Source organism: Arvicola amphibius, chromosome 5 (assembly GCF_903992535.2).
Source record: "Arvicola amphibius chromosome 5, mArvAmp1.2, whole genome shotgun sequence".
NCBI lineage: Eukaryota > Metazoa > Chordata > Mammalia > Rodentia > Cricetidae > Arvicola > Arvicola amphibius.
The window spans coordinates 136,960,720-136,984,033 of NC_052051.1; the positions used below are offsets into that span (position 1 = coordinate 136,960,720).

The 23,314-nt window shown below is 40.3% G+C and overlaps 1 protein-coding gene across 3 annotated transcripts in view; it reads right to left on the bottom strand.

Annotated features, from left to right (window-relative positions):
• Positions 1 to 23,314, bottom strand: part of Fbxo38 (F-box protein 38) — a 46,183-nt gene that overhangs the window by 6,383 nt on the left and 16,486 nt on the right. For 2 of the 3 annotated variants that reach the window (XM_038330350.1, XM_038330349.2), the window contains exons 6-17: positions 22,094 to 22,231; positions 20,960 to 21,097; positions 17,994 to 18,087; positions 16,726 to 16,856; positions 12,953 to 13,123; positions 11,228 to 11,370; positions 10,202 to 10,415; positions 7,771 to 7,890; positions 6,299 to 6,478; positions 5,101 to 5,847; positions 1,036 to 1,136; positions 736 to 838 (exon numbers count right to left, since the gene is read on the bottom strand). In XM_038330350.1, coding sequence (XP_038186278.1) covers positions 736 to 838; positions 1,036 to 1,136; positions 5,101 to 5,847; positions 6,299 to 6,478; positions 7,771 to 7,890; positions 10,202 to 10,415; positions 11,228 to 11,370; positions 12,953 to 13,123; positions 16,726 to 16,856; positions 17,994 to 18,087; positions 20,960 to 21,097; positions 22,094 to 22,231 — 2,280 coding nt within the window. The remainder of the gene's footprint in view (positions 1 to 735; positions 839 to 1,035; positions 1,137 to 5,100; positions 5,848 to 6,298; positions 6,479 to 7,770; positions 7,891 to 10,201; positions 10,416 to 11,227; positions 11,371 to 12,952; positions 13,124 to 16,725; positions 16,857 to 17,993; positions 18,088 to 20,959; positions 21,098 to 22,093; positions 22,232 to 23,314) is intronic. The other variant, XM_038330351.2, reaches the window with a different exon arrangement.

Sequence of the window (23,314 nt, forward strand, 5' to 3'; positions counted from 1 at the left end):
CAAATGTGAGTCATGCCCAGTCGTATAAGGTATCTTGTAGCGGTCATACTCTGTATTGTGTACCTACATGTATGTATATATGAATGTACACATACAACACACATACACACCCCACTACATTTAATTACAAAGGCCAAAGGCCACGTGACTTAAGCAAAATTATATACACTTTACACACAGGAGAAAACGAACATATAACATGTAAATCACTCAAGGCAGGAACAAGGCAGATATTGAACTTGATTTTTTTTTTTTTTTTTTTTTGATACAGGGTCTCACTATGTAGCTTTTGGCTAGCCTGGAACTTGCTGTGAAGACTAGGCTAACCTCAAAAGAGTACTGCCTACCTTTCCCTCCTAAGTGTTTTGGATTGAAGGTGTATGCCGCCACACTCAGCCTAGATTATTTTTTTTTCCTTTTAAATAGGAAAATACTAAGGAAAAAATATAAATAGGAAACAAAACATAAATAGGTAACAAAACAACTATAAATGGGTATAATATACATTTAAAACTTTAAAACCTTACAGAAACCAGCCTAGATTTGAGACAGTCATGTGAGGAAGGACATAAAAGATATATAGGGTATATAAAATAAATGAGAAAGAGAGGGCATGTGCAGTGGGACTGGAGAATCCTCCAGCTTCAGTCTGAGTAACTGGGGTTACAGCCTGCACCAACTGGTCTGGCTTTAGGATGCACGATGCTCTTATACAATATAACCCCAAATACATACCATGGATGAACATCATCTTGGGGCAGTCTTTCAGCACAAGATCTGTGATTCCACAATTGGTCATTGTGACTCCAACAAGATTTTTAGATTTCAATACAAGAACCTACAATGATAAATGTTTAAAATTTACAAGTGATTATATCTTCCCCTGGGCTTTGTTTTCTTAAAGGGTAAACTTTTCAACATTAGAACCTAGAAGCTGCTAACAAAATTTTCTCTTTAGAATATAGAAAGTAGATAAAGATAGAAACTTCAGTTTCGTTACATGAAAACTGGGCTGGGCAGTTAGTTCTTCTTTACCTGCACATGGTCATCCTCAATCACAGGATCACTGGTACTGGTAGACTTATCGGCAGTTCGCTTCCGCTTCACAGCATGACATGGCTTTGTTTTGGCAACTTCTATAAAAGGAAAAACAAACCCTCAAATTTTATCCTTCTTTATTTCCTCCCAGAGCAAGTTCAGTCACATACAAAAACTCCATCATAACTCCAAAATTCAACTTGGTTGTTGAAATTGTTAGGTGTGTTTCCAAGACTGCTCCAAGTCATGATCACCCCTTCTACCTGAACCAGCTCATCCAGCACACATCCCCCAAATCTCATCCACATTCCCGGCTTAAAACTCATTATAGATACTCTTGGAGGATTAACTCAAGACTTTCCTACCAAAATCCTTTCAATGACTGCTGCTTAGTGTATATGTTTCAGTTTCTGACACTGGGGTAAATGTGAGGCAAATGCCTCCACTGTACCTGTTGTCAATAGAATTCTACTCTGTATCTCCCATTACCTGTGTCTGAAGCCATCCATCACTAGCTCTTTCTGCTCAGAACACCTTTGTGTACTCAGGGTCTGAAAGATGACCTCTCTCAGTCCTACTCAATCATCATTTGCTTCTAACAAATTTATTTGGACCTCCAAATATTTATTGTTCTGCAATTCCCTGTATACCTGTCTCCATATTTAAACTAAAGTTCCTTAAAGGCAACAACTTTTCTTCCAGTGTTAGCCATTATGAATTAAAATGAATACTGGCTAAAAAAACCTGGCTTTCAACATTGCAGGTACATGAACAAAATAAATATTGGCTGAGTGCTTACTGGGTGTCATGCTCTGCTCTAGGGGTCTGATTCGTGTTAACTCGTTTAATCCTTGTCACAGCAGTCTAACATAGGTTATTTTAAAAATTTCCTCACCAAATATACTAGGAAGCTGAGTCACACAAAGGTAAAACAGCTTGCCAAGATGTTAACTGGTACCAAGAGTCAAACCCACTCAGTCTGGCTCTACTTGCTTGGTTACCAGACCTACATTTTTTTTTCAGTAAAATTTTAATTGAATTTACTAGTATTTTACTAAAATGTACAATTTAATTGTAAGAACAAATATAATTTTATTTTAAAAATGAGTTCTGGAGTCGTATCTAAACTTAAATCCATACAATCTATCAAGATAATGAAAGTGGTACTGGCGCTCGCCTTTGATCCCAACACTGACGAGGCAGAGGCAAGTGACTCTGTGAGTTCAAGGCCAGCCTGGTCTACGAGGTGAGTTCCAAGACAGCCAGAGCTGTTACACAGAGAACTCCTGTCTCAAAAAAACCAGAAAGAGTAGACATTGCAAGCCTTGCCCCATTTTTGACAGATAACAGTTGACAGCAGCACACTAGTGACTACGTTCACGCCAGTGATCACAGTCCAGGTGTTAACTCGGCACAATCACCCCAACACTACTGAGTACAAACACTCCGCTGCAGAATTCTGTAACTTCCAACAAGACTACAAAAGAAAATGAGGGACAGATCTTGCCAATACCAAAAGGCTCAGGATTTGACATCTTCGAACCAGCCAACATTTTATTTTTTAACACAGCAGAATGTTTTCCTCAGTTGAAACTGTGAAATTCTACCATGCCAAACAACTCTTAAGAGCTGCTTTGGTTGAAGGCAAAACGAGAATGAGTTCTATTCATAAAACAATATTGTGAAGGAATGTCTTGCGAAATCTGTCTCCATGACCAAAAGCCAGCTACAGGCAGCACATTTTACCCAACCACCAAGATTCAGGCAGCTGTCAGGATTTTCTCCCTTGCCACAGCTTCAACACAAAAACAGCAAACAGGCCCGCTCACTCCTCCTACAATCTGACTGCACACTTCACCCTCCTGAGCTGCTCTCTCCCTCCCCACGGCTCCCTCTCACACAGGGTTTGGGTTATGTTCCCTGCTCGCCACAGAGTCTAAAATTGGTTTGTGTTCTCTACAAAAAGCTATAAAGCGAATCAACAATTTATTTGTAGATGATTTTGAACAGATGTTTCCAAGTGTACAAGGAAAAGGGAATTTGCTGTATCTATTGTTATTCTTTCACGTCCTCCTCCCTGTCCAGGGACAATTTCTAGTGACTTTGTGGGCCCTCTAGCATCAACACACCTTTTGATTGCTACACTCACTAAGTTCACATCTCCACTCAGTCTTGCACTGCCATAAGACACAGTGCAAGGGCAGGGAAGACAACGGCAAACAAGCACTGTCCCTGTCATGAGGGCTCCTCGTCTACTGGACAGACAGGCAATAGGAGACAGCTTTACACGTGGGGGGCAATGGGTCTAACAGTGGACAGTTTAGTGAGATTTTTCTTGTTTTTTATTCCAGGAAATTACTTAACCTATGAAAAAAAATCAGGCATGAGATAGACAAGAATGAAACAGTTAACAGGATAAGGAGAACTCAAGGCGAAAATTAAGAACCTCAAAGGACAGCAGTTAATATGAACGGCTCATGTTTAAAAAACAAGTCATCTAAAATCAACTTGTAAAATCTCACCAAGAGAGACGCCAAATACCTGGACATACATAATAGTTCTTAAATAGGACTCAGAGCTGGAAAGATATTGTTTTCATCAGTCAACTTCAAGCTATTCCAAACTCTGACAGAACTAAAGAAGAAATAAACTGGCGTTTAATAAAATGAAATGACGAGAACGTCTCTCTGAAGCACAGAGGCAGACCTTTTACAGGGTAAGGAAACTGTGTTCACCTACTTCAGAGATGGAAACTGGGCAACTCCAGGTCTCACAGCAGTCCCAGGGCAGGACCATAAAAAAGGTGAATGCTGGTGACAGGTGCAAATGTGACCATTCTTAATGTTACCACACAATATACTTCAAAATGATATCATCCTATGTTATCTGTACTTTCCCACAAGTTTTTACATTCAAAACACCTCTAGAATTCAAGCCAGGAAGAATATTTCTGCCATGTAAGAGAACTAGAGTTTACAAAATACAGTGTATCTTCAAATACAGCTTACATGACTTATGTTACCATGACTATCTGCACAGCTAAATCTTGCACTTAAAAAAGCTCACTTTGCCTGGTGAGCGTGGTGGCACACACCTTTAATCCCAGCACTCGGGAGGCAGAGGCGGCGGATCTCTGTGAGTTCGAGGCCAGCCTGGTCTATAAGAGCTAGTTCCAGGACAGGCTCCAAAGCTAGAGAAACCCTGTCTCGAAAAACAAAAAACAAAGCAGCTCACTTTTGTGAGCTCAATGCCTCATGAATTCACTTTTTTAGTAGATGAAAAAGAGGACCCTGTCTCTGTTGTGGGACTTGTTTTAAGGCTGAAATGCCTAGAGAAAATTAAAATCCATTACTATCTACTGATAAATACTAGTAATTTAATAAAGGCAAGAGGGATCACCTTAGAACAGAAATAGAATTAAGATTAAAAACATGTTCAGTTCAACTCAATGCCAACCAGATACACTACAAATAGCAATGAAATTGTGTGTGTGTGTGTGTGTGTGTGTGTATGTGTGTATCTCCACCCAAATAATCCAAGGAAAACTAATTACTTACCTGCTTATTTCTTGCCAAACCTAGTTGGGAGCAAAATAAATTTCAGGAAAAACAAAACAGTAACACACACACACACAAAACAAAAAGCAAACACTAAATCCCATAAAAGTAGAACGAGGAATGCACAGGGAACTGTCCCAGCCCAGCCACCTCACGCTCCTGCCATCCCCTGAGCACTTTGCAAGGCACCCTGAGTGTGGGGTGGGAGCACTGTTCATCTATGGGGGCTGAGGCATCAGAATCAGGACTGCATTTTGGGCAAACACACATGGTTTCTCTTTTCTTAAAGGTGAAATGATTCTGGGTTTTCTGGATCGAACCTGTTTTATACCCCCTTCCACCAAAACATTCTTAAAAATTATTTAAAAGTTTTTATGATCCACAGAACTCCCAAATAGAGTACTATTTACCATAAATTAGCTTTTTGTATGAAGACTCATGACACAAGCTCGGGCCATTGTTTAGCCCTGCCCTGCAGTTGCTAACCCTGGGAGCATTGTCATACCTGACTCAGATATCAGCGGTACATGGGACAGTCTGCTCCTGGCCCTGGTAAGGGGCCTCCGAGGGTAGTCTTCATTAGACTGCACGTCACAACTCTCAGGCTGGGAGCTCCCCCTCCTGTCCTCACCTGTAGCCCCACAGCCACTCCCATTAGTCCTCTCATCATGTGCTGGGCCTGAAGACCCCCCTTGTGGCAGAGTCCTAAAGGAAAAGGCGGATCTCGTACCATCCGGGCCATTCACAACACAGGCTCGGCTGGTTGAAGGACGTTCCTCATCAGAACACCTGCTAGTTCTCCTTTGGGACTCCTGGGGCCTGTGACAGCAGCATCTGGGGCAGACAGAACTCTCTGCATCTCCCTCCTCCATGGCCTCAGAGTCCTCTGACCCACCAGGGGAGCAGACACACTGCCTGGACACATCCACTTCTGCAGGGCTAGGCTCAGATGAGCCCCCGCTGGTCACCGTCCTTACAAAGTCGGGGCTCTGAGAAGCAGTGCTAGGTGAGCTGGAGTTTCCCACTGCGCTGGCACTGGTGCTGGCGCTGGTGCTGCTGCAGCTGGGATGAACATCCTTGCTTTTTTTCTTTTCAGGAATATCCCTCGCTGCTTTCATATCGGCTTTGATCTGCTCACTGGTGACCTGACAGCCTTTCTCACAGCTGCCCTCCTCCAGGGGAAACTGCTTCGACGGCCCCGTCTGATGGGAGTTGTGCCTCTTCCGAAGTGGAGTCTTGCCTTTTCCACTTACTGCTTACAGAAAAAGAAGAATGGCCCGAGGGAAAGAAAAGACTTCAGTACAAAATCTGGACAAAAGGCAAGAGTAAATCTGGACCAGGAGACAAAGTGCAGCAGCTTTCCTAATTGTGTACCTCACCAGTACAAAACTCGGCAACCATCTCTAGTGCCTCCCTCATTAGCTCTCCACCCATCCTCCCATAAACCAAGGCCTCCTGCTGACCACTGACAGCCTGATAGCACAGAGACCTAAAGCCGCACTGAAGGATTCCTCATGGTCGTCTCTGCTGTGCTACTCACCCACACAGTGGTGCCCTCTCCTGCTCAGGCTCTTTGCCCTCGCTTCCTAGCACACACCCTAACATGCAAGCTGCACCGTGAGCTACAGTAAAGACACGTATAAAGATGTAGCGAAGCAGTTCGGACACCTCCCACTGCCAAGCCAGAGCTGGGCGCTGCTCACCTGCCAGCTCCCTAGATTGGACCGACTCTCCATTTTTCTCTTCCCGTTCCGAATAACGCCGGGCGCCATTCTTAGGCATCCAGACTTCTTGGAGTTCTAGGCTGTCTTCTTCGTCATCACTCTCTGAATCGTGAACTGTAATTGGGGGTGGTTTTACTACGCGTTGTAGACCACTAGGTCCTAAAGGAAAAAAAAAAAAAAAAAAACCAAAGACTAAGAATACTTGTTCAAGAAAAACTCTCACAGAAAATACTATTTCTGAGACCTAGGGTCAGAAAGATGCTCCTGTGTGAGAGTCTGTGAAAGCATCTCAGCCAGCTACAGCCGTTATGACAGCATGAAGCTGACTAGAATGACAACTCGTATTATACAATTCTAGAGGCAAATTAAAACATCTGTCCCAATTTCAATATTTCATAAAGCACAAGAATTCATCCTAAAATAATCAAAGTAACAGTTGCAGTATTTTAAAAACTAAGCTACATAATTTCCCAAAAGTATAAGAAAGCAAAGAAAACAACCCTCAGAATGTACGGAGTGGCGGGTAGTCTCTCTGGAGGACCACACACTATACTTGGGTACAGAATAGGCACTTAGGTAAAGCACAGCTTCAGACCTCCAGCTCTTCAATCCGCATGATCCTGAGAAAACACAAGCTGCAAGGAACCTTGTCTGCCCTTGCCTGTCACTGACTGAAACCTGGCAAAGCTGGCAGTAAGTCTGCGGGGTAAGTGACTGCATTCATCAGACACTTGGAACAAGGTGAGCCAGGAAGGACACTGCTGGGTTCTGATCTCAGTCTGCTCCCTGTCACTGTGCCGAGCACACCACTCACCTCTGAAAATCTGTTTCCCATAGAAAGCAAAGAGCCAATCAAGGCCATTTAAAAGACCTGTGACACTAGCCTGCCACTGGGGTCAGAGACTGGGATTTGTTAGTCTACTCACTAATCCAGAACAGCCTCTGCCTTGCTCCTCCTCCCCTCCAAAGTGAGGTCAGAGTACAAACATATTTTTTAAATTTAAATAAAAACTTAGCTTTGAGACTCACATAAATAAGCACTGTATTTACATCATTTACACTCCTCTCTCCTGACCTCACATTTATGACCTCTTAATTGTTTTACACACACACACACACACACACAACTTGCTGTGTCCATTGAACATAGCTCATATAAACACAAGAATATTTAGTCAAGTTATTTTCCATCAAAGTCTGAGTACTTTCATTTTCTACATCCACACACAAGACACACAGTGAAATGAAAAAGCAGTTGTTGGCTGAAGCTACAAACAAACAACTCTTAAGATACAGATGAATGAGGCAAGGAGAATATCAGTGATTTATAGCAAGTCTCAGTAGGGAATAGCAGGCAGCACAGCAGTGCTTGTTCTCAGTACTTCCTATTCGCCATTATACTCCGATTCTAATTTCCTGGATGATGGATGTGGAAAGAGTGTCATGATTACCTGCTTGTTCCTCATCGGCATCCATAGGAAGGAGTCCCTGATTGGGAGCTGGCATGTCACTTCCACTCTCAGCTCCCACCTCTCCATCTTCCTGCACCATGTCTTCCATCTCATTTAATGCTTAAGTAAAAATAAAGTGAAAACTAAAGAAACCCCAAAATCCACAATGCATGTATAAAAACTGGCAGTTCTGGCCAGAAGAGCACACCCAGTCATTATGAGACCTACTCTTAAAAGAGTAGCTTGTAACTACTTCAATAGAGACAAAGAAGGGCCCAGCTAATCCAAGAAAAGGAAATCACAAATGGGAAAGGATTATTTCATAAATCAATGTAAGACAAAGGCAGGAGAAAGGTCACAATTGAAGATGATGATCATCTTATGAACATTGAGCCTTGTGGCACCTGCTGTCTTAACCAGGCTATATTGAGCACACAAACTCAAATTCTACCTTTGGTTGATATATGGCAAGGACCATTAATAAACAGCACACAGTTTATAACTCTTTAATGGCATTTAAATGCCTGATGTTTTTCAGTGTTTACTATATCAAGTGCCTATCAATGAATGAGAACATGTGGTTTTATTCTCACATTATTCCAAAGGACAAGGCCCATGAAAGCCTTAAGACCAAAAAGCTTCAACTTACTACTACTATATAACTTTATCAGATGTTTACAAAATTAAGTGTAAAATTCCTCAAAGCAATATTCAAGACTTCTATAGCAACATCCTATTTCCCAAAACTCGTTAACTGATCTTAAGTTTGAGTCAGAACAAGACCAGTATTGAATGCATTCTAATGAGATTTTGCAACAAAGGGCATTTTCTTCTCTGTACTGAGCTGCGGGCACATAATTTTTCACTGCAATCCATCGCAACAAGGCTTATAGGATTTGTAGTGTTTTGTGTTATAGCAGTTGCAACAACTTCCCAGAGATGATTTATGCTGCTCCAGTCTGTATTTTTATGCCTGTGACCTGTACATGGTATGACTCCTCTCTGGCCACATCAAAGCGACAATATTCAACTTCACACTTCCTTCTTTCATCTTTACTACCTGCTGGCTCTATATGTCTTTATCTCTTGGGGTTCAGATCAGGAGATGGATTTGACTCTAAGCTTTCAATGTCTAGGAGTTTGTACGCGGCAATAAAAAAGTTTAGAGCCGTATATGGCCTCACTTACTTTAAAAAGTGTGAAGTTCAAGGCTAGAAAAAGATCTAGAGCTCAATATATAGTTGGCACTAATGCTATTATTCTAAGTGACAATGATGGACATAGGAGGGAAGGGAGGGGAGGAAGAGGGAGCGGAAGAGAAGGGAGAGGGAGAGGAAAAATAAAGGAAAGGAGGAGAGGAGGAGGGAGGGGAAGACAGGGAAGAGGAAGAAACTGAGGAGGAATGCCAAATGAGGTCAGGGTAAAACCAGGAAAATGACTACAGAGTCACCAAGAGAAGAAAGTATTTCAAGAAGGTAGAAGTAGGGGGCTGGAGAGATGGCTCAGTGGTTAAGAGCATTGCCTGCTCTTCCAAAGGTTCTGAGTTCAATTCCCGGCAACCACATGGTGGCTCACAACCATCTGTAATGAGGTCTGGTGCCCTCTTCTCGCCTACAGACATACACACAGACACAGAATATTGTATACATAATAAATAAATAAATATTTTTTAAAAAAGAAGGTAGAAGTAGACAGAACTCTCAAATACAGCTGATCTGTCCAGTAAGATAACCACCAGGATTGAGAGACTTTGGTGATTTTGCTGAGACAAAAAAAAAAAAAAAAAAGTTTACAGGTAACTCTGTTCAGAACATCTATGTTCACAGCATGCCTCAAGTACAAGTCATTCCACATGTCGGGACCCCATTTCTTATCAGTTACAACGTCTATGGGGCAGACAAAAGAATGACAGGAAGACGGCTACAGGAATTCTTTCCTAGCTGTGAGGATCAACTGAGAAACCAGAAAACTACCTCGGCTCATTTGTACTCAAGTAACAGAGGGCATGGAGATGGAGCCTATTAGTACACGGGCTAGCAGACAGCAGCTGTTCAGTAGCTAGGAAAGAACTGGGCAGGCAATTACAGAGCTGACATTTCATAGGCTGGAATTCGATCATGCACTTTGCTGGGCAGCTGTAAAGATCTGCAGACTGGAAAGCAGGTGTAGCTGCCCGTGCATGTGGTGGGTACTCATTTCCTTTTTAACCTAAGTAGTTTAAAGGCTACTTAGAGTTAAAGCTCAGTTAAATCAAGTCTCTAATGCTTTCAACGTCCTCTGAGTCCTAGTATCTACCAGTCCTTCCACTCTCAATTCTCTGTGTGTGGACCACGAGTGACAAGCTCAAGTAAGGAAAAAACCAACAGGATAGAATCAGAGAAAATAAAGCAAAGCTCATTTGCATCTGGAGCTCATGAACGATCCGAGTTACCATCAGCTGCAAACTGCTGCTCTCCCGGCTGTAAGTCTTGACGAAAGTCATTCTCCTCATCCGAATCATCTGGGTGATGGTGATTGTTGTCATGGATGTTGGCATTATTATTCTGAGCGTTATTATCGTTGTCATTGTTGGAATTCTGGTTGCTAACAAGTGCTGAGGAAACCCCAATTCCAGTGCCCGCACTCAGACCAACTCGAGCACAGCCCTAGGCAAAAACAAACCATGTGCTTATTAGTTTGGGTTGGGACACTTCATTAACAACTCTTCGTTTCATCCTTCCATAAGGACGAGTATTTAAAAGTACAACTTAAGAAATGCTTTCAAATATGTGGAAAAGATCTCATTCAAAGCTCACACACTTCAAGCAAGACAAAGCATTACTAGCCTGATTTGCAAATATCAGGTCCACACTGGGAAAAAGAGATGTGTGACAGCACATGACCAATAAGTGGCTTAGCTGGGAACCAAAAACAGATTCTATGTTTTCCCCACCATAATGAACTGTTTCAGCAGTGAGGAGAAACCACAGCAGCAGAGATTACCATGAATACTGTTCTACTGGTGAGGCAGTTTAAAAATAACATTTTGTACAACGGAACAACATTGGATTGTTCAAGATATAACTTAATAGGAGATGGCAGCGATGTAAAACATTTCCAAAATGAATTCCTAGCCTTAGACTTGAGCTTCTGCGGACTAATCTAAGTGCTCTGGGAAAACACTGTGCCCTAACGTCTCCTCTACCTTACCTTTAACTTACAAAACAGGCAGCAGCCTAACTTTTACTTTCCTTCCCTGAAGACCCCTTAACACACACTGATAACAAGAGGCCATCCAATGCTATAAATGCCACACCTTCACTGAAGATAGAATTTAAAAATACAACTATAACAGCAGAAAGGCATATTTATTAAGAAATAAACATGACAGGTTGTTTTGCTTTCTTCCCTGTATCCAGACTGAAACACAACAAAACAAACAAAAAAACCCCAAAAAGTTCTCTTAACTGTGATTCACCTTGGGTGGCTCACGGAACATCTGGTCCAGGGAAATAAACTCCAGGCTGGGCAATAATTCAATAAACTGACCGAAAGAATCCAGCTTCAAAGCATGGCACCGCACGAGGTTGATATCAACCAGCCGTGTCCATCTAGAATGGTCTGTTGAAACAACACAACAAGTGTTTACTCGGCACTGTCCCCAGGCAACTCATGAATTTTTGCTACAGATCACAAAAGTCTTTCCAATCCTCTCTTTTTGAGTAATTTTCCCCTTATTTCATAGTCTTTAAGACTTGATAACTGCCTATTATGATGTTCCATAGCTAATTTCACTGTGAGAAATACATGGCCCAGTAAACACTGACATGAAGCTAAGGTGGCCCTGACTGAAATGTCACTTTCTATCAGCCTACGTCCTTTCAGCAACAGGACACTGGGGAAAGCAAGCATGGCACATTTACTTAGCTGAACAGATGCACCTACTTTGGCAGAATGAGGAGAGCTATAGGCTTGCTGAGATGGACTGCTCTCCTGAACATACTTTGTATGCAAACTAAGGCACAGGACAGTGTAAACACAGGAAGAGTCTTCTGAATAAAAATCACTTTAAATGCTATATAGGTATAGGATGTAATATGCACAAAATAATTTGTCCAGAAGAATATATAAGAAACTGTTGATGACGGTTACCTTGAGAAGAGGAGACTTTTCATTTTGTACCTTTCTGTACTGTCTGAAATTTATCAAGTGCATGTATTACTTTAATTTAAGTGTTAACAGGAGTTCTGAGTGATGGGATTATAAGCCATTTTTTGTTTTCTTCTTTAAACTCTTCTGTATTTAAGAAAAACAAACCAAAAACCCAATAAATGTTATTTTTTAAAAGTGATCTATACCTGCTATATATTAAAATTCCTAATTTCCAGTAACATGTTGGTTCATCTGGGCCACAGATAGGTAAGGTATGTACATTCTGGCAAGCAATCTCAGAAGAGGCTCGAGGGCTCTGAACAGTCCTGAGGGCAGCTCTGCAAGGAGGTGCAGATCCTTGGCAATTGTTCTGACAGTAGAGGTCAAGGGTTCAGTAGGTATTTGCAAGGGTGTTTGGTTAAAGTAGGTATCACAAAAACCTTATCCGCTAACTGGTAATCTACTTAAAGTTTTGTGAATACAGAGAGTTAAAGACCTTTAAAATAAATGGCATTAAATTTTTTCATAGGAGAAAATGATGTGCCATAAGGAAAAATATCAAGCATAAAAGTCACTTCTATATTTGAGATGGGATAGGCAGGACAAGCTAAAAGGAATAGGACTTCTGGTCAACCAAAGCTTTAATTTCAGGTTAGTGTTTAATAAGTCATGTAAGTAAGGTTTTTAGAAATATGCCCCTACTTTTTCCTTTCAGATAATGTGCCACTCTGAAGGTAATTCAAAGGAATCAACAATAATATCCTAGGTTCTGGGCAGAGACTCTTAGTTTTAATTGCATGCGCAAAGTGCACGCGAAGATCACGGTACTTAAATCTGTAACTGGGGCACTGCAAACTTCTAAGCTAAGAGCTTTAAAAATTGAAGGAGATACTGATTATATTTCCAACTCATTGAATGATGGTCCTCAAAACTTATATGAACAACCACATAAAGTATATGTATATAAAATCTACATTAGGAATACAATATCACATAAAAAAGACATATTTCACTACCAGAAAACATAGCGTTATTGTCAAGTTTACTGTACCTGAGATCCAATTGTATGGGTTGTGAAGATGAGGACAGTTATAAATGGCCAGATATTTGATACAGGAAAAAACTTCATTGACTGCCTTCATTCCTATATCAGTGATGATACCAGGATTTTCTACCACATCTGCCAAACCATACTTCACCAAATCTGCATTAGCCATTCTGCCTAGAAAGAAATCAATTTTAAAGTCTCAGTGCCATGGAGTGTTGCCAATTTTGTATCTTATCATTCCACGTGATTAATCTGTTCTGTTTCAGCCATCATCAGGCTGACTTCAGGTTTAAAGTCTGTTCTGAATATATGGTAGCATTCTCATACCAAGAGAATTTATGTCTAACAGTCAAAGGATAAATAATAGGAAATAAATAATATGAAACTGATTAGAAAGAAGAAAAAGACTAACTTTGAGATGTATTGGTTTGTACAACTATAACACTTTAATTTATCTTTTAAAAAGGAAAACAAAACCATAATCTGGAACTCTTTCATGTTGTAAGGAGCGAGTTTTTAAAGTATAGTGTGGCCATGGAAAACTAGGATCAGATTTTATTTTAGAACCCGTAATACAGGTGAAAAGCTGTCTACCCTGGACTGACTCTAACTCAGACACGTCACTGGCCAGGTCACAATGTGGAGTGGAGGTTGAGGGTGTTACGTTATCCTAAATCATGCCACTGGCAACCATACTTCAACTCTTACATATCATCATTCTCTCCTCCGAATGGCGGGTCCTCACACTTCAGGAGAGTTAACTTAAACATAAAAGCTCTCTGAAGGAGGTTAGTTAAGCTGTATCATCCTCCGTGTGTTAGATAGTACTAGCAATCTAAGAGAAACATACACAGATACACATCCATAAACCTTATAGTCCTTGAAATTAACGCAACAACCCTACAAACAAACAAAAAACAAACAAAAACTCAATTGCTCTTGGTGAAACTGTTTTTGAACAATAGAGCAATGTACATTTTTTGCTTGGAATATGTGTTAACCAATCAATCTACCCCAAGTTCGCCAATTTTATTCTCCATATAGTTTGTGCTCTCTATTACTGTCCAACATCGGTATTTGCAGGCATTTCTTGTAGAAGTCATTTGCTGCTCTTTGGACTTTAAGATTACTTATTCTCTTATGATGAGCAAAATCTTGAACTGACCCTATTTATTAGGTGCTGTCCACATAAATGCTCCACTGTAAAATGACAAATGCATGTCCTATGACCAGCCTTTAGGGTAACCCATTACTGCTCCTAAGTTTTTCTACTGGCCAAAATTTTTAAAATCCTGATGATGTCATCAAAAATTCATTTCCATTCCTTTTCTTTGTTTTAAGCTTACAGGACAGCTAATGGTAAAAAACTACTACTACTTACTAAATAAATACCTTAAGTGTTAGAAATTGCTATAAATGAATTTATCCTTTTTTTTTTTTGAGATAGTCTCACATTGCCTAGGATGGTGTCCATTTTGTTACGTAGCAAAGGATGACCTTGATCTTCTGATTCTCCTTCCTCTAACCCAAACTTGGCTAGAGAAAAATTTATCATTTTTCCAATGTCTCCTCAGAGCCAATCAAGAGAAAAGTAGGGAAGTACTTAAGTATCGTATACAAGCTCATGACTAACAATAGACAACTCTCAATTCCCTCTCTCTAGAGTTCTATATTAAAGTCTATATTGCTGAGTTTTATATCCTGATCACCTTCACATAAAGCTCTGAGACAACAAATCCTTCTCCAAGTATCCTTAGGTCACTGAATCCCAGCAACCTTTATTCCTAATACACAGCATCCACTTTTCAGAACATTCATCACCCGATCTGGCCCTGACAATCTTATTAAGTGCTAGAGGACAAAGGTGATGTTTCTATTCACCGATTCTGCCAGGCAAAAGAGAAATGACTCCAATTTTACCAGTCCTTCACCTTCATGCTTCAAGATGTGAACTACTAAGAAGGCAGACTGAGACAAAAGAACACAAGTGTGCCACTGTGCTCATGTGGAGGTCAGAGGGCAACCCCTGCTGTAGATCCTTATCTTCCACATTATTTAAGATAGGAGCTCTTGTTCACCATACAATGCCAGGCGTGCTGTCCTAAGAAATCCAGGGAATCTCCTGACTCCACTTCGTACATTGTCAAAGGAAAGCTGGCTTTAGAGATGGAATTCTTAGATGCAAGTTAGCACATCCTGTTTCATGTGGGCTCTGGGGATCTGAACTCAGGTCCTCATGCTTGCCTGGTGAGCACTGCACCCACGGAGCTAGTGCCCTAGTGTTTATCCCACTTAGGGTAGTCTCTCATAGGGTACATAACTGATCCTGAAACAGAATCCCTGGCAATCTTTGGAGAAGCAGAGTCCATATATGAACATGTTGAACAGTCTAGAAGGGAGTGCACTGTAAAAAAGCCAACACCAAGAACCTACTAAATATGAAAGAAACTGAAACAAACTGCTTAGAAAGTATGAACTAATGGTAGTCAAGTAGCATTTACATCCTACTGAGAATGTGTGGTGAGGGGAAGAAACACAAAGAAGAGTAACTGGTATAGACACAAGAAGCACCCGCCTATCCCTGGAGAGGGAGAGTGTAGCCCAACCCTTGAGAAGAGCTCAAGGTGGACACTGTGAAGGTAGGGAAGTTGCTACATTATGGGCTTTTAGAAAGACCAGATTCTGACATGAGGACTTCTGAACACAGATACTACAAAAAAAGAGGATAGCAGTTTCTTTCATAACCAGAAAACCAAGATAAGGGAAGAGTTAATTTTCTACGAAACCATCTTAGCCTCCTAATGCTATGCTGATAAAACCTGAGAGTTTCCAAGCTACACAGATTACAGTAGTGTCTAAAAATGGGTGTTTTGATTTATTATTCTTTTAAAGAATTCTGCACTTATACAAACGAGAACCTCAATGATGAAGAAGGAAAAGAATTAAAAGCAATGCTGTGACATATCCTGAAATGAACGAGGAAGGGAATCTTTTTTTTTTTTTTGCACAGGACTGTCCTATGCTTGTCTCAGTCAATAGCATTTATAACTTTCTATGTTCTGTAATGAAAATTAGAGCCAAAGGACACAAAAAACATCTAGTATGACAGTGGATGCTCAAAAACTTTTATAAATTATCCGAGAAACAAATTAATTCTTGACAAAATGAAAACACATTGGCGAAAATTTTCTTCCCTATCTTACAAATGCCCCATGGGAAAACAGTTTGAATAATGAATTTGACTGGCTTAAATTCAATCCCAAGGCATGAGTTCCTAATTGTAAATGCATACCCCAAATGTTATCAAGCCAGCAGCAATTACCATAAAATGAATACTAACCACTGAGTGCTACAGTATCTGCAAAGTTCAGAATCCCAGCAGGCTTATTATGGAAATGCAAAATATGAGCAAAGAATGGGGCCTCATCTGAGGAGACCATCAAAAGCTTCAAGAACTGTGACAGATGAAATTCAACAAATGGAACTGAGTGACATTCTGTGGAAAAAATGAAGCAGAACCGGAAAGACGCGTGGGCAGTGAAGAGGAAACAACCGCGAACCTAGACACTGGTCTTGGCGCAGCGCCCACCACTGCGCTCCTAACAGCGTGCTAGCAGACGCCGGTGGCAGAGGAAGTCCGCACATCTGAGACAAGCAAGCACTTAAGACGTCAGGTCAGCTCACGCTCAGGAAAATAAAGGCATACAATATCCAGAGTTCAGTCTATCAAGCATGTTTCCCTCAGCAAATCCATGGAATGAAACATCATGTCTTACTCTGCAACAAGAACTCATCTACGTATCCCAGGTGCAGGGTTTCAAACTGTGGAAACTCCAATTCTGCCATCTTTAGGGCAGAAAAGACACCATCTTTGGTTAAAGAAGGCTGGATGCGAACTTCATGTAACCTACAAACAGAAAAAATTGTTGAAACACTGAATTGGATTCTTCCTGATAACAGAGCTCAGTAACAGTTTATACTTTTACTAAAGTTACCACAGGTATCAACAACTTTCCCATTTCCATTAAAACCCAAACAGCCAGCAATAAGTCCCAGCCGCCCCCCACCCCTTCTCAAGTGTAGCCTCGCATGAGCAGGGCCCTAAGCTATGCAATCAGCAACAATGAATCCTACAGCCTGGGAGGACCTTTTCTTTCTTCCCTAGAACTACATTGGCATGATGGGGAGAGTGTCGAGCTGGTGGGTGGCCATGGGGAGCACTTGCTATGCGGGCCTGACAACGACAACCTAGGTTACCTGAGCTCGATTTGAAGAACCCACAATGGAAGGTGGGAATTGTCTACCCAACGTTTTGTCCTCTGACTTTCATATGCATGTTGTGGTGTGCACATGCATACACACACGTGGAGTAATAAAAACGAAAGTGTAATAGAGTATATCTGGTATCAGAGAAGAGTATCTGACATTTTTCTTATGTTAGCATTAATGCTTCATTTTAATAAAGATATACTTCTGTGGTATATAAAAATACTAAATTAAACACCTTTGTTTTATTCATAATTAACATTCTACTGGTAAAAACTTTTAATAAACTGATAGAAAAATTCAACATAAGGAAAAAGAAGTAAGTAGAGGTAGACCTCTGAGAGGTGGGAAATAGCAAATGCAGTATAAAGTGATATGAAGACACATTAAAAGATATGGAGGTCCAACGTTGCAAAAGCCAATTTAAGACATGTTTCTAAAGTTTATCAGCTAAAACATTTCAGGAAACGAAGTACAGATGGAAAATGCTTCCAGAGAGGGCCACCAACTTCTATTCATGCTACACTCATGTACTGATTTCCTGTGCTGTGATACCATACACCCTTCTAGAGCTGACCTACCCAGAATGCAGCTCAAATGGCTCCAGTTCTACATTTAAACAAACATGAAGAAGACGAGTCACCTGCTACTTAATTTAGATTTTAAATCCAAATGAGACATGATCATTATACACAAATATTTATAGTTACATTAACCCCAACTTTTTCTAAAACTTCTAATTCTCGAACAAAAACCGTAAGGTGAAGACAAAACATACCTACGGGCAGCAGTGATGATGAGGTAACCGAGATCTACTTCCAGGGCATTCTTGCAAGCTCCTAAAACAATAGTGTGCAGATTTCTAAAACCTCCTGGGTAAAGACAAAAGGAATAAAAACAATTATTTCTCTGACCTCGGAACTTCTGGTAAAGGAGATAATTACTTGTTTAAAAGGAAATGCTTTGCTTTTGCAACCAAATTACCTCCAGGAGAATTATTCCTAGTAGTTATTTGCCCCAAACAGATACTCACTCAGAAAACACACTTGGAGCATCGGAACACTTCAAGACAAAGAAAATGCTGAAACTCATGAGGGAAGTGCAGAAGGATTGATGTTTCTTGGCCAAATCCTGAACCTCCAGTGTATCATGAACAAGACAGTACTACTTCAATTCATTTTCATGTTTAAATTTTTCAAACTTTGTTGTGTGTGTGTGTGTGTGTGTGTGTGTGTGTGTGTGTGTGTGTGTGTGTATGTATACTGGTGCACACGCCCATGTGGTGGCCAGATGTTTATTTCCTTTTAAATCTTATGTTTTAAGACAAATCTCTCACGAAACTAGACCGTGCCATCTGGCTACATTGGCTGGCCACCCACCTGCCTGCTTCCATCACCTAGCACTGTGGTACAGATGCATGTTGCCTGTGTGCCATAAGCCTGACTGTTGAGTCAGGTCCAGCTTGTCTGTATGCTAAGCACTTTACCTTCAGAGCCATTTTTCCTTTCTTTTATTTTGTTTTTGAAAGGCGTAACTACGTACCAAAAGGGAAGAGCAGCAGACAAAAATCATTAATGTACAGATCAATGAATTCTGCTTGAACACAAATTACCAAGTATATAAACTTTTGCGTCTGGCCTCTTTGACTAAACACTGTCATGTGATTTATCCACATTGCTGTTGGTGGCTCTCAGTCTGTTCCTTTGCATTGTGTAGAACAGTTTGTGAATATGCCACATTTTCATTATCTATCCTATAGAGTATTGAGGTTTGAGTGTCCCACTTGGCCTTTTAGCAACAATGCTCCTATAAACAATCTCCCATGTATTTCTGAATAAACATGCATTCTTTTCTGTTGGGTTTAAAGCTTATATGAACGATCAATGTTAGCAGATAATGTCTACCAACATTTCCAAGAGCTTCTATCAACTTAAATGCTCAGCATTGTCTTGCTGGTGTACAACCTGGCCAACACTACTGTTTTTCATATTGGTCAGGTCAGTGCTTGTGTGGCACACTATAACTTTAATTTGTACTTCCAAGTCCTGCCAAATTTTATCATTTTTTTTTTGATGGAGGACTTTCATTGGTTAATTAATAAAGAAACTGCTTGGCCCAATAGGTCAGAACATAGGTGGGCAAAGTAGACAGAACAGGATGCTGGGAGAGAGAAGGCAGACGCTTCAGGCAGTCACCATAGGCAGTCGCCGTGCCTCTCCTCTCCAAGACAGACGCAGTTTAAGATCTCTCCTGGTAAGCGACCATCTCGTGGTGCTACACAGATTACTAAATATGGGTTAAAGCAAGATGTGAGAAATTAGCCAATAAGAGGCTGAAACTAATGGGCCAGACAGTGTTTAAAAGAATACAGTTTCCGTGTAATTATTTTGGGTATAAAGCTAGCCGGGTGGCGGGACGCAGCCCACCGTTCCATCTACATTTTTTCATGTTTATCAGTTATATGGATAAAACTCCTACCTATGTGAAGGCTTTTGTTACCAGTCCTTTCCCATTTTTCCAACTAGGATACCTGCTTTTTTTTTCTTAATTTCAAGAATTCCTTACACATTCTTAATGCAAGCAAACTGTTAGAGATCTGCACTCAAGAGTTCTTCCTACTCTGCACACAGAGTGCCTTTTCACTCTTAATCATGCCCTTTGAGATCATCCTGGCCACTCTCTTCAGGCCTTCTCTCTAACAGATGCTGTGATCTTCTTTATTCTTGACTTTTATCTTGTTCATTAAAATAAAATAAAAGTAATGATGGTGGTCTGGAGGGAACCTATTCCCATCTATGATTTAATGCAATGCAGGGAACTCATCACTGACTTAATTAGGTGACAAAGAGTCTTCAACATGATTAACCACATCTCTATGTTATTGATGTTACTGGAGGATTTTCCATTTTATTATTTTTCATTTTACTTTTTTTCCCAACTTGCTTTATTAATAATTTATATTAACTATGTTTCTAGTTTTAATTACTAATCGTCTTGGTTAATTTTTTTCCTTACCAATGAAATGATTAGCATCCTGCATCCCTGCATCTAAGGGATGTTATGAGTAAGTACTTTTTCTTTCAAGAGATGTCATGTGGCAGATGAATCTAATGTCAAGGTATCAGGCATGATGAACATCTATACTCTATAATAATAAATACCAGACACATCAGCATTACTAAAGCCTGAGCTCGTCTAGAGACCTAAGACGTCCGAGTCTAGAACCACTTCTCAAAGGGCAATGAAACTGGGTCAGCCGTTCTAAGAAAGAGCTCAAATATAACAAAAGATATTACCTATTTACCACGTAGCAAGTAACAAAACAGAAAACCAGCCTTATCACTCTTCTGTCTCTCCTGAGGTTTACATGCATAAAAAGGCAAAGAGTATTAGCCTGTGCTCATGAATGTGAATCATCCTCAAATACACCATAAAGAAAGCAAAGACAGCCAACTACATAAGCATTGTTTTTTAAAAATTAAGAGGATAAGAAGCATCTAAACAAAGCTTCAAAGAAATAAAAGCTAATTTTAAAAACTGTTTTGTAGCCAGGCGGCAGTGGCGCACGCCTTTAATCCCAGCACTCGGGAGGCAGAGGCAGGCAGATCTCTGTGAGTTCGAGACCAGCCTGGTCTACAAGAGCTAGTTCCAGGACAGGCTCCAAAGCTACAGAGAAACCCTGTCTAGAAAAACCAAAAAAAAAAAAAAACAAAAAACTGTTTTGTAACTAAGGGAATCCAATACCTGATCTCCAGCTGTCTTCAACCACATGTTGGATGAGACCTCCCAGGAAAGGGACTCGGACCATTTCCAAGTGTTCCAAGTTCCGGGCAGATGCCAAACCGGTTACCAAGGGCACATATTTCAAGGAATTTGTAGGTCCTAGAAAAAGTAACAATAAATCTTAATTTAATAAATTATTTCAAATATAAAATTTTTCTATAAACCTCCTGTGTTGAAAAGAGAGACAAACTATTGGTGACTGTCAGTGCCCTGTGCTTTACTAAGTCAAAGGGCAAGTCTGCTAACCATACACTTATTCAGCACAAGAATCTTTCAAAAACCATGTTGAGATATTCAATGTTTTTAAAATACACTTAAGTTTCAATAATTTTCATTTCAAAATAATGGGAAAAAAATCTAGAGGAAAATTTGTTCCTTCACTCAAATGAGCTGCTCTATCATTTCAGTATCTATGTCCAGTAGTGTGTTAGATACTCGGAAAGACTTCCTCCAGAGAAGAGGCAGCATATAACTCATTCCGAAAGGATAAAAAGGCCAAATATATGAAGTACCAAAGTAATACATACCACACTCAATAAAAAGGAAAAAAGAGAAGAGAGAGAGGGATGTCAGGAAAAACAGACCCTGAAAAGCTGAAATGACGCATGCATCTCAGGGTAACAAAGAGTAACCGAAGGCAACCTCAGGGGAAGCCACACATCTTTGTGGGCAGTAAAGAGGTAGATATGGCCAGGAAGACGGTCAGAAAGGAGCCAAGGGAGGGGGAAACACCCTTTAACAATGCCATCAGCAGACTGGGTACTAAGGGCTCTGTTCAGTTGCATAACATCATAAAAACAAAGCTTAAGGTGGAATAACTGTTCATAATGTTTAGGAAATCAGAGGCTAAAAAGACAAAATCTATTGAATTCGATGGACTGAAACCTGAGCGTATATAAAACACAAGACAGTCATGGTTTTTGTTGTTCGCTAAGGTTGATTGTGTTTCTACTGTCCACAAAACAAAAGATATGCATTCCCAAGATGTGTAAGTCATGAAATGTAGACAGTAATAACATACTTTCAGATGTAGAGTCTGCCAGGACATTTTTAGAAAAGCGTATGCTTAATTCAAGCATAACTGTATAGCATTACCTGCGCAGTTCCTCATGACAAAGGTTCTCAAGCTGATGCAAAGAAAATCTTTAAATGGCTGTGGCTTAGTGAGTCTCACCCACTTCATGTACAGGTGCCTTAGCATCGGGATGCAGGGGATTTCAGGAACATTGACCCCTGAGCACACACACAAAAGAACAAGAACATGACAAAAACAATCAGCACTCTCTGTACAGCATGTTCAAGAATCCAGTTTTCAATTGATAATCTATCCTTCGAGCTTATCTATGACATAACTAAAGTCCATCAAATTTGGTAAACAGGTAGTAAAGACGGAAACTGTATTATAAAGAATGTGACTTAAAATCTATTTCTGTATTTAAAACACACAACTAACAGCCATATCTTATAGGATGCAAAGTAAAAGTAAATTTCTGAAAGCACAGCTGTAATGATGGAGGTGAGTTACGTAAATACTGTATGGCGGCCAATGGCCACTGCTGCCCTATCAGTAAGAAAGACAAATCTCTCAGCTAAAGCTAAGATTTGTATTATGGGTGGTGACAACACATTCAAAACACACCTTGAAGTCATTTCTACAATATATAAGAATCTTAAGCATTTATAAATATGTAGAATAAGCTAGCACAGCCTTGAGAACAAAATCTGACAGCTATTTATTTTAATGCCTCAAAATGTTAAGGATATTTTATGCCTCTGATGACTCATGTCCACAGAGAACTCAATCTGGAAAAGGGGAAGGGTGTGTACTAGGGAGATATCAACAGACGTGGAAGAAGAAAAAGACTGCTAACTTGTAAATCCTAAATGGAAGGAGGCCGCTTCAGAAATGTGCTCTAACAATCCAAAGCCTCTGAGAAAAATCTAAGGGTTGAGGGTGAGGGCATCTAACAGACAGTAGCTGAAAAAAGTAACACAATGCCACTTTATTCTCTAGACTCCTAACAAGAATAGCTAAAGAAAGCAAAGCCACAGAACTTAAAACTGGTTGGTTCTTCGGAAGATAAACTGAAGAACACCCTACTATCACTTACATGGATTATTCCTTAACCCGTCTTCTCCAAACTGTAGTGTACTTCAGTTTTACTATGTAAACACACCATACAGCAACAAACAGGAAATAAAATGGGGATAAAACCAAAGGAAGAAAATCAGACCAAAAAGCAAAAAATTTACAAATTAAACTTAATGTCTACCACGAAGGCGCTACTTCTGGCTGGTATGAGGGTCAAAGGGCAA